General features: G+C 39.2%; 1 protein-coding gene and 1 long non-coding RNA gene across 2 annotated transcripts in view; one reads left to right on the forward strand and one right to left on the reverse strand.

The window, feature by feature from the left end:
* LOC124155425 (cytosol aminopeptidase-like) overlaps window positions 1-11,438 on the forward strand; it is a 43,185-nt gene that overhangs the window by 24,769 nt on the left and 6,978 nt on the right. The window contains exons 6-8 of the mRNA XM_046529224.1: window positions 1,626-1,806; window positions 8,321-8,467; window positions 8,975-9,166. Of these exons, the coding sequence (XP_046385180.1) occupies window positions 1,626-1,806; window positions 8,321-8,467; window positions 8,975-9,166 (520 nt within the window). The remainder of the gene's footprint in view (window positions 1-1,625; window positions 1,807-8,320; window positions 8,468-8,974; window positions 9,167-11,438) is intronic.
* Window positions 142-611, reverse strand: LOC124155429. The gene is made up of 2 exons (XR_006864188.1): window positions 490-611; window positions 142-349 (listed from the first exon to the last, which is right to left on the reverse strand). It is a non-coding gene; the product is annotated as an uncharacterized LOC124155429 (long non-coding RNA).

The raw sequence follows: 11,438 nt of genomic DNA on the forward strand, positions 1-11,438 counted from the left end.
TCTCAGCTATACTTTATTTTTATTTCACTTCTATTTACATATACATTTAAATATAATCCGCAAGTATGCATGCACATTCTTTAAGGAATAAATTTTCATGGACATATTTTCTAACTATTTATGCAACACAAAATATTTACTTGCAATTTCATCAGGAGGCATGTTGGAATTAAAAAGTATCAGGGTTCTATCCATCAAATCCGGAACAATATTTTGTACCTCTGCATCAATAACCAGGGATTTAGGTGGCCTGCCTCCGCCAGTTTTCATACGATTTTGCTTTTCCTTGGTCGATGCACTCCTTTTGTTTTATGTTAGACCACCATGTTTTGAGTTAGGCCTCCGATCGCTGCAACATAATAATTACCTCTTATATTAATGTTGCAAAGGCCATTGAAATGAATGACTTTTCGTGCTTTCACATTTTACCGGTAAAGTAAATGAACACAGAGGTATTCCATACTGTAAAATTATAAAATGTTAACCTACCTCTCGCGTTATGACAGACGACGTGTGGTACATCTGCGTTATTTGTCGCCAAACATCTTCCTTTCGTCGATGTGTTGCCATATCTCCTCTTTTATCTTCTTTTTTATACATTTGCAAGTATATCCAGGGATACTTTCCTTTCCATTGGAGTATCATGTCGATATTTATTAGACGCGGATGCCGTGATCGCGCTTCCGTGAATGTTATTAAAGTCACTTGAATTTACCGCGGTAGTGTGGCGCTGGTTGTCAAGTAAACAAATGTAACGTCTTCGGTGATTGGTCGATCAAATAAGCATTTGCTTGAGCATTTGCTTGACGAAGCTCGCCTTGTTTCAAATAAGGCCAGCTTGATCAAGACCAGCTTCGTCAAGACGAGCTTATTTGTTGACTATGAAAGCGGCAACCAAATAAGCTCGCCTTGACCAATAAGGCGGTCTTCATGAAGACGGTCTCAAGTAAACAATCAAGACGCGACTATGAATACGGCCCTTAAACCCCCAGAGTAAATATGATTTTGAGTACGGGGTGAGTGTGATATTTGAGGTGTATTGTGAAGGTGAGCAGTGAAAGTTCAGGTGAATCTGATGCTAGCCAATTTAAAGATTGTTGTGTATGTTATATTTATGTATGTTTTTATCAAGTTGTTCATACGTAATTTTCTAGATGAGTATGTTTGATAATGGTTCTAACATACTAAGGTGACCATGCATGATGATGTTTACGATTTACTTTGATGACAGTGTTAAATTTACTTCGTCGACTATGTGATATTGTTGTATAAATTATATTGCACAACTATTTTTCCATATTATATGGTAAGATGATAAAATAATTTTTTAAATAAATAATATACTGTATTTATATGAATATAGTCCCTCCTTTTTTTCCAAAACTGCCCATGGTAAAAGTAAAGGGGGGTCTATATTCAAACTCTCTTTTTGAATTTTTCCCCAAAACTGAAGCCTCAAAATTAAGGGGGGATTATATTCAAAGGGGGACTATATTTTGAGAAATACGGTTTTTCCTTTTCATTATGATAGCATTATATACATGCATACTGTTCTTTGTTAAGGAAGTAAATTGAAAACTGGTAATATTAAGCAGAAAATTTGAAGTTAGTGTTTTATTTGACAGGTAGCTAAAGAAGAGCTTTCAAAAAATGGCGTGCATGTCGAAGTTCGGGACAAATGTTGGGCTGAGAGTATGAAGATGGGATCATTTCTTAGTGTTGCCAAAGGATCGGCAGAACCTCCAGTGTTCCTAGAAATTAAATATTGTGGAAGATCTGATGAAAAAGACCCCATTGCCCTCGTTGGTAAGTGCCCTCCCTCTACTCCACAGGTCATCGTGATAACTTCCTAAAAATATTACATGGATGCATCTGTATTTAATATCCATATCAAAGATTTCCTTCCATTACCAGCCCTTAAGATGCATTGACCAGTGGCGCAGCGAGGGGGGGGGGGGGGATTCGGGGATTAAAAAAAAAACCCCAGAGCTCAGAGAAATTTTTAAGTTTAATCCATTTTACTTAATTGGATTTATATTACTAATAGAATAGTGTAAGGGTTAATAAAATATCCCTCAGAAAGCAGTAAAACTCACCATTTTGAACCATTTATCTTAACATTCCGCAATATTTTAATCTCGCACCTACCGCTTATCCTGGTGGGTATTTCATACCCCCACACACCCCGGTAATAGTTGCACTTAAACCTGTCCCAGCCTTAATACCTAGCTGCGCCCCTGGGATTGACCGCTATGATATTTGATATAAAGTATATCCTTAAGTTTGTTTTTTTTTTTAAGAAGCCAGCAGCAGTGATTTTTATACACACTTCTAGCAATACAGCAACAATAAATTTTATTGGCACTGATAATAATAACACTTGTTGGAATGAGCAAGTATCCTTTTGTTGTGTGCCATTCATTGAATTTTTGGTATGGTTTTTGTTTGGTTCTTTTATTTGAGCAGTGACCAGTTGTGATTTTTGTTTTCTAATTTGTTTTTAGAGGGAACCAAGTTTTTCTTTTAACCACATTTTTCTTGACTAGTTAGTCATTGTCAAAACACTCGTTCCTATGAGATGAGATCTAAATAAGTTTGAGCGATAAAAGTTTTTGCAAACTGGATTTCCACATTTTTATAACACTGACTTTGCAGTTCAATAGCCATCATCATACCTTCACGTACTAAGTTTACATAAGACTCGATGACTTATTTTTAGTCTTTGATGAAAGTAAGCTGTGTTGCTTCATAATTATTTGGCACATGCATTGGAAAATCTTTCTGATTGTTGGTCTAACTAATCCTATGTCTCTTCAGCTGCCATATCTTTGAGAACTTCTGTGGCCACTCAAATCCAAGTCAATTTTTGGCCTCGCCAACAAGCACCGTATAAGCTTGTGTAAGAGGCGCACACATGTAAGAGGCGCACCCCTATTTTGAGGATCGAAGCTATAAAGAAAAAACATTTTGCGACATTTTTTTTATCCTATCGTGCGGTGTTGCAGACGTATGTCTGGAATTTCGACAGTTATCGAAATGTCCTCTTTCAGTACTATTTGAAAGAGGAAATTTTGATAACTGCGGCGGCATAAGAGGGAGTTGAAAGAGTTCCGATCCTCTCTTTGCATACGCCATCGCTCTACGTTGCTTGTCCTACTCACGAACAATTTTGTTTAAAAGCTCTCGCAGGAGTATTGCAATAGAATTGCAGCCGTGGAAAATTTTAAGGCAAAACACGACAGGCAAATGGCATGAGCTTTCCCAAGAGATTGAACAACAATCGGGGCAATCTCAGCGCCGTAGGATAATAACCACGTCGTAGATTTAAGGCCCCTTGCACACACACCGATTTTGGACGGCCGGTAAAATATCGGCCGTCCACATTCCAATAGTGAACAATGGGAGAGCATTGGAGCTTGCACACGTACCAACCACACGCCGGCACCGGCAAAATGCCGGTTAGCTGCCGGCTATTGTCACTGTGGATCGCCGACGCCGGCTCAAAAACTTAGCAACGTATCGTTTGACCGGTAAAAATCCGGCGTGTGTGCAAACATCGCTTCGCCGGTAAAATATCGGCCAATATTTTACCGGCCGTCCAAAATCGGTGTGTGTGCAAGGGGCCTAACGGAACTACACTCGGCTCTCCATCAGCTAATGCCTCTGCCGTTTTTTTCCTTTCCGAGACTCCACAGGAAAATATCAAGTTACAGGGGAACAATGGAAACGTGATTCATCCCTACCCCATTCCACCGACTGACCTTTTTCGGTATACCAGGTTCAATTCCCCGAGTTTCTGGAGGTCAAATGCTACGTGAGTCACCTTCTGAGCTCGAAGATATCTCGATATCTTTCAGCAATTGTATGACACGCACGAGGTTCTAAAAAGAATTAGACCTAACGCGACGTACATATATCTTACAGCATTTAAGTTTTTTGAGCTCTAATTGATTGACACAAAGATTTATAGCTAAAATAAGGCTACTAATATTCAACATAGTCCAAACAGCACAATTTCGGAAGAAACAAGCGTAGCATAAGCGCATTCAAACAAGACGAGACGGACTGGAAACTCAGGCAACGCAAACTGCGTATATCACTTTGCTGCGCCTTCGCCCCTTCGCTTTAAAGGCAACGACGTCACATGCAAGATCGGACGTGTTCTTCCCTTGCTCCTTCGCTCGTAGCTTTAAATACGGAGGGGAGGGAGCCCTCTTCCCCTCGACCTCTCCTTCAGCGCTCTTCACTTATAAGCATTTCCGATTTCTTCTATCCACCATTAAGTCCAACAATGAGCACACTCGTTCGAATTTTTTCAACCGCAGGTTTTGACACCAATATTACTATATGCAGTATAAATGCTGTGGGATGCCCACTCGTGGCAATAAATTTAGCGCGCGCTCCGGAGCGAATCACCCCGCGCGATCTTTTCAATGTTCACCTCTGGGGTACCGACGTGACCGCGCGATGCTTGCAAGAAATTCAAACAGGAGCATTTTAAAAATACGTCACTAAGGGAGAAACTCCCCTGCCTGCCGCTTGATTTTGACCCAGGGTTTCAGATGACTGACTCACGCTGAAAACCAAGGCCACTCAGTTCCCCTTGAACTTGCAACCGGTGAAGGGGAGGGGGGGAAGATAAGAAGTTTGTGTAAGAGGCGCACCCCCATTTTCGGCTGCAATATCTGGGAAAAAAGGTGCGCCTCTTACACGTGCTTATACGGTAGTCTCCAGATTCCTCTGTTCTCACCATGTCAACCTCTCCCCCAACTATTCAACCACTTGGTCATTCCATCTTAGTCTTGGTCTCCCTGTGGACGCCTTGCTTCTAGTTGACCTCTCCACGCCCTTCTTATTGCATCCTCCTCCCTTCTTGTTACATTATCATGCCACCTAATTTTCCTACTTCTTATCACAGCCACAATATCCAGTCTTCTGTACGGGTTCCTGAGCTCTTTGTTTTTCAGTATTCTCTCTACTCCTTCAAATATTAGGCAGCTCTTATATCCTTCTCAATATATTTTTTTTTCAAATGTTATAAGCTTCTGGCTTTGCTAGGGTCCATACCTCCGCCCCATTCAAGAGACCTGGCTGTATGATGACTGTGTATATTCAAATTTTTGTATTTCTTGACAGGAGTTTAGTCTTCTGTAATTTTTATTGCCTCCAGTAGCACCCATTACCTGCATTTAACCTCATTTCTATCTCTTCTTCTATTTTAGTTTTGCTGTTAATTCACAAATACTTAAATTCTTCAGTCATTGTATAACTGTAAACTCGCACGCTCCGCGCGCTCGTTAAGGGGCTCCGCCCCTTAAAAACCCCGGTTCCGGCTTCGCCGTCTATATTTGTGTTCGCTCGAAGACTTTTTAAGTTCAAATAATCTCACCTCAGCTAGGGGCCGGCTTCGGCGGCCAGGGGGTAGGGAGGCGCCACACTCATTCCTCGGAACGGCTTCGCCGTTCCTCGCTGAAGGGCGGCTTCGCCGCCCAGGGGTTCAGTGTGCCCCCCCGGGGCTTCCCCGCTTAATACTCGGAACGGCTTCGCCGTTCCTCGTCTAAGGTCGCCATAGCCGCCCAGAGGGCGAAGGCATTTCGGAGCTGTTTCACCGTTTTTTGTTTGAGGGGAGTCCACAGCTTCTGCGCCGATTGAACATCGGGGCGGCTTCGCCGCCCGAGGGTTACTGAAGCTCCTCCTCGCCTACGCCAGTTACTCCTCGGAACGGCTTCGCCGTTCCTCGTTCTGGGGCGGCTTCGCCGCCTTGGGATTGAGGATTTTTTTGTGTGATGTTCCAGGAGGTGATCGGGGGTTTTCTGGTATTTTTCCCGTATGGTTTACGGTGGCTCGCCCTCACCAAATATTCCGGATCTAGAGCTCAGAGGGGACGGGAAGTGCGGCGTAATGTTTGAGAGAAGTTCCCAAATGGGAGACTTAATGGCACATTTTACATTTGGGGGGTATTTCAGGGGGATTCCGGGGGTTTATGTGTGTATTCCAGGTGGTCACCATCCGTTCAAATACTTTCCGTGGGGATGAATCGTTGGGGGCGGTGGTATACTCACGAAAAGTGCCCAAAAAGTAGAGTAATATGAAAATTTTATTTTTAGGGGGGTGTATGTGGGTTTACCGCGGGTTTATAGGTTTGTCCTACCAGGGGTCATCAGTCGTCGACATCAATACCGTAGTGATGAGTGGCAAGGCTTGGGATAGTGGCGGAATCGTGACGAAAAATACCCGAAAAGGCTACTTATATGCAAATTTTAATTTTTAGAGGGTTTCGGGGGGTTTAAATATGACGATACCATATGGTCATATTCATTTGCTGTCATATTTAACAGTAGTGTGCCCTATGAACTCCATATTTGAGGAGTAATACAAAAAAAAGGAAACCAGTCCCCGAAAAAAGTGAGTAGTGCCCACCATTTTTATTTTTTCGCGTTTAAATCCATTAAATCATTTACTAGATGTTTATGTTTTCTGAAAGACAATTCATAGTTGTATGTAACTACAAAGTTTGAAAGAAATCAGTCTGGTAAAAATTGACAAAACCTTGTGTTAATCTTTTGGAAATCGTAATTTTCGGTGATTTTCGGAATACTTTAATTTTTTTCTGAGTAACCAAGCACGATGAAAGAAAATTGTTACCTACATTTCGTAGACGAAGTGATGAGCATATATAATAATCATTTTCGTTGTCCAACACCTTAAATTAAGTCGAGGGGAGGGGAAAGTGTGAACTTTTTTTCGAAAAATCAATTTTTGGTCGCCATTTTAGCTGTAACTTTCTCAAATGGAAACTAATAAATTTACTTTATTACGTGCCCACGTTCATCAGCTTTCAGGAAATACATTAACGATCTTTGTGGCACACACCATTCGCGCGCAGTAAAATAAAAACCGAAAGACTGCCCCCGAAAAAAGCCCAATTTCGGCCATTTTGTCGTCTTAGTGACGACACGTGGCGGAAACTTCCGGTTTTCGGATTTTTCCTCCAAATCATTTCAGGTTCCCCGCACGCGTGCCAAATTTCAGCTCTCCAGCACGTCTGGAAGTGGTCGGGAATTTGTATCCATCAGTCAGTCAGTTACCCCAAGCGCTGTATATAATAGAGATTGTATCCTATAATATACAGCGTTAAATCATTTGGCTCTGCCACTCTTCCAATTTTCATATTTACAGTTTTGTCTTCATTCACCTGTAATCCTACTTTTAGTGCTTCTTCTAAGAATACTTGTTTTAATGTTTCCAGGTCAGTTTTACTATCTGCTATTAAGGCCTCATGGTCATGATATTGCTTTAGAAGGCTTTTCTAGAACCAAGTTGAGCACAAGGGGGAAAACTCATCACCTTGCCTTTCTCCTCTGGTGATATTGAAAGTGTCTCCTTATTCTTTTTCTATTTGGACCTTTCCTTTCGAAACTTCGACGTAGGTACATTTTTAAGTGTCTAATTGTCTTTTCTAGAATTTTGTTCTAAGCACATCCCATACCTTTGATCTAATTCAACTATAAATAGGTGTTTTAAAATCAATAAATAATATGCATAAATCTTTATTATGTTCGAAGTACTTTGAGGCCAAGGGCATTAGCTCTTTCATAACAAATACTTGGTCATTAATTGATTTCCCACTCATAAATCCTACATAGTGCTCACCAATTATTTCTTCTTCAGACTCTCTTAATACCGTTAATGTTACTGCAGACAAAATTTTATAGGTACAGTTAAGTATAGATATTCCTCTATAGTTTGAGAATTCTAATTTTGCCCCTTATTAGTATGTATATGGGAACTATGTATAACTGCTTCCTTCCATTTTTTGGGCATAATTTCCAGGTTTCATTTCCAGTCTTTACTCTATTATTTTATGAATGAGCTTAATCACTGGCCTACCACTGAACTTAAATTTTTCTACTGGAATTCCATCTTCACCTACAGCTTTTCCGTTTTGAAGCATCTTGACTATATTTTCAATTTCTTCTACAGTTGGCTTTAGTTCTACAGCGTCCTTATTCTTCCTGCTTTCAACATCTTCTTGATAATTTCCATTATTTACATTCTCACAGTTCAGTAGCTCTTTAAAATACCCTTTTCATGTTTTAAAATCTTTAAAACCTACCTATCGTTATTTTTGTAGTGTTCAATTCTCAACTCTGCTACTTTATCAGGTCCTTCTTTGGTTATTTTGATACAAACAATGATTTGCTTCTACTTGATTTCCTTTGGTTTATTATAATGTCTTTTGAAGACCCTCCGAGTTATGTCTGACATTTCATTTTATTTGAACAATTGAAATTAACCATAGGCTCTTAATACATTACAGGAAAAGGTGTGACATTTGATAGTGGTGGGATCAGCCTTAAATCTCCGTCAAAAATGGATGAAATGCGTGCGGATATGGGTGGAGCTGCATGTGTGGTTGCGACAATCAATGCCCTTGCCTTGCTCAAAGTTCCTGTGAATGTGATGGGTAAGTGAGTAATGAAATATCTGATGTATAGAGTCTGTCAGTAGCTAGCTCAGAGAACTACTGTATGCATTTTTATATTCACCTAAATAGAAGACAACTCCTAGTATAGATGGCGCTTAAAACAGAAAATTACCAAAATTTATTTTTATTGTTACTTTGGTCATATGCATTGTCTATCTAATATGTATGCTAGTTTTTTATACCATAATAGTTTTACAGTAAAGACGTTCTTCGTACTGTATATAATATAATGGAAATAAAGGCAGTATTAAATATAAAATTTAGGAGTAAAAGTACTGAGGTTTTGTTACACATCCTCAATTCTTTGCATAGCTTTGCCTTACCATGAAATTTTACTTCATTTTTTACATCAAAGACAAGTTTTGACATTTGTTGGTGAAATTACCAAAAAGTGTAATAGTGTTGGCATGCATTAACATGAATGTAGTTGTTTTCTTGGTCTCACTAGTGAGCATTTTTTATTACTATATACTTCTTTTTTTTAAGGATTTATCCCACTCTGTGAAAACATGCCTAGTGGAACTGCCAACAAACCTGGTGATGTTGTAATTGCGATGAATGGCAAATCAATCAAAGTTGACAATACAGATGCCGAGGGAAGACTAATCTTAGCTGATGCTTTGTGCTATGCTCAAAGTTTTAATCCACAGTTCACCTTAGACATTGCTACATTAACAGGTAATATTGATTTTTTTTATTCTTTTATAATATTCTTTATTTTTCTTAAAACATCCCATTCTTGTCTAATGGGTTCTATTTTTTATAATTAAGTCTCAAACGCTAAAACTTAACAATGGCTCTGATGTAGGTGATGACTATCATAATTAGGGATGTGTCGATTTCACTTTTTTTCGATCCCGATTCCTTCAAATCGATTCCCGATTCTCGAATGTGATTCCATCGATTCTTATTCCTTCTAACTGGTGGGATATATACTTGTCTATAGCATTGCTGTCATTGAAATTTAAGAATTGAATGGAATAAAATAAAATAACAATAGCCGCAGTGGCTGCATTGTCGTTTGGCCGTGGTGGCTAAACAGTAATGTAGCGTTCATTGCGTCCATACATACAAGAGCACCCTGGCGGGTGCGTGGTGGCGGCCAAACGCAACCTGTCGAGTCCGCCTGGAGGCCGCGGCAGCTTATGCCAAGCAAGTGTCTAGGTACTTTCTCAAGGGTTGCATTGATGAAACTGGGCTATACAAACGCGAAAGTGTCTAAATTTTTTTATTATTGACGCAGATGCGTGTTAGTCTAGAAAAGTTGTATATAAAAAACCCGCTCTCTGCGCGTATTTATAAGAAAATTTTTTTTCACTGGAAAACTCGCTCTCTGCATGTTTTTATAATCATCAGACTTCAAATATCATTCGAAAATAAAAAAATATGTTTCGATCTATTATAAGTTAAAATTGGTGGCCCAGATGAATTCTCCGATGATGATTCATAATCGCAATAATTTGATTTGCCGTGACCAGCGGTTAATAAAAGAATGAAAAACGCATGCATTGCTTCTCTATCCCATAGTTTTCAATTTTTTTTCTCTGAGAGTTGCTCATGAACACGCGCCATTTCAGGGTTCGTCGGTTTGTTGCTCCTGCCGACATTTTCATGTTTCTGAGGCATCTTAGGTATGTTCGTCGCAGCACCCGCGTGCTGGGCGTATCCTCCGCACGGGCAAGGTTGACACCGCGACCGCTTAGGTGTGTGGCAGCCTTTATGCCCCAAGCTTATAGTGTATGCTCAAAACCTGGAATCGATGGAATCAGAATCGACTTTAGGTGATCAATGCTCGTGAGTCGGTGGAATCGAGAATCGACATTTTGAATCGACTCATCCCTAATCATAATACATATGCAGTAAAACCTCTTTGCATTGTAATGGAGGGGACCAAAATTTGGGCAATTTGATGTATGGAGGTTCAGTATAGAGAGGTTTCAGTGATATGCACCATTTTTTCATATCCTTTGGAAATGAAAGGCACTACTCTCTTTAAACCATTATATTCATGCGTTTATATAAATATGTATGCATTAGTGAACATATATTTATTATTTAATGATAACACAATGCGAGTGATATTGTGTGATTTTTACCATGACTCAAGAGAAAACGATGTGATCTATCTTAATTCAACAGTCATTTAAAATGATTAGGATAGTTGAATATATTTTTTCTTATTTACTGTTAGGTATGCTCTCATATGGAACAAAATGGCCATAACAAATGGTTAACGTGAAAATTACAGCATATTAAAGGTGTAAAAGAAAAAAAATAAGTATGAAACATTTATTGCTGAAAATGTCATTCAATGTATGTAATCGCAGCTGCATTAATGGTCTCTAGTTGTCTCAGTACAATTTGCGGAGGTAGTTAGGCAGTCTTGGGGGTGTCTCTTTGGTATGATAAGTGGAGGTTTTATGAGATAAAGGGGTTCACTACAAATAGGTTTCCCATAAATTTACATGTAAATCTGACAGGACCGTAGGGGTGGTATGAATTATGGAGGTTTATGATATAAAGAGTTTCACTACATAGAGGTTTTACTGTAATCCTTTTTTTTATTGTCGATTCCGAATACATACTAAAGACAATGGTATTCTGTTTTAACATCCTCTAAATCTACCTATATTAGCCGATTGATTTAAAATGGTTCTTTGCTTCTGCCTTTTCCTTGAAATCAGTTCAGAACCAAATCCTTTACGTATCTCTAATTCAATATGTTTAAGACCGTTAGTACAATAAAAATGGTTTTGATTATTACACCACTTTGTTTTCCATGGTTATTTTGTGAATTTCTTCAGTATTTAGTGTAATGATAAAATAAACTATAAATAATTTTTTGGCCAATGTTTCACGTAATTGAATATTAAACATCCTCTGCGAGTGACACTTAAAAATATAAATTGTAATTTACCTTCCCTATGAGGGCACTCAAACCTCAGAAGGA

The sequence above is a fragment of the Ischnura elegans genome, chromosome 3 (genome assembly GCF_921293095.1).
Source record: "Ischnura elegans chromosome 3, ioIscEleg1.1, whole genome shotgun sequence".
Classification (NCBI taxonomy): Eukaryota; Metazoa; Arthropoda; class Insecta; order Odonata; family Coenagrionidae; genus Ischnura; species Ischnura elegans.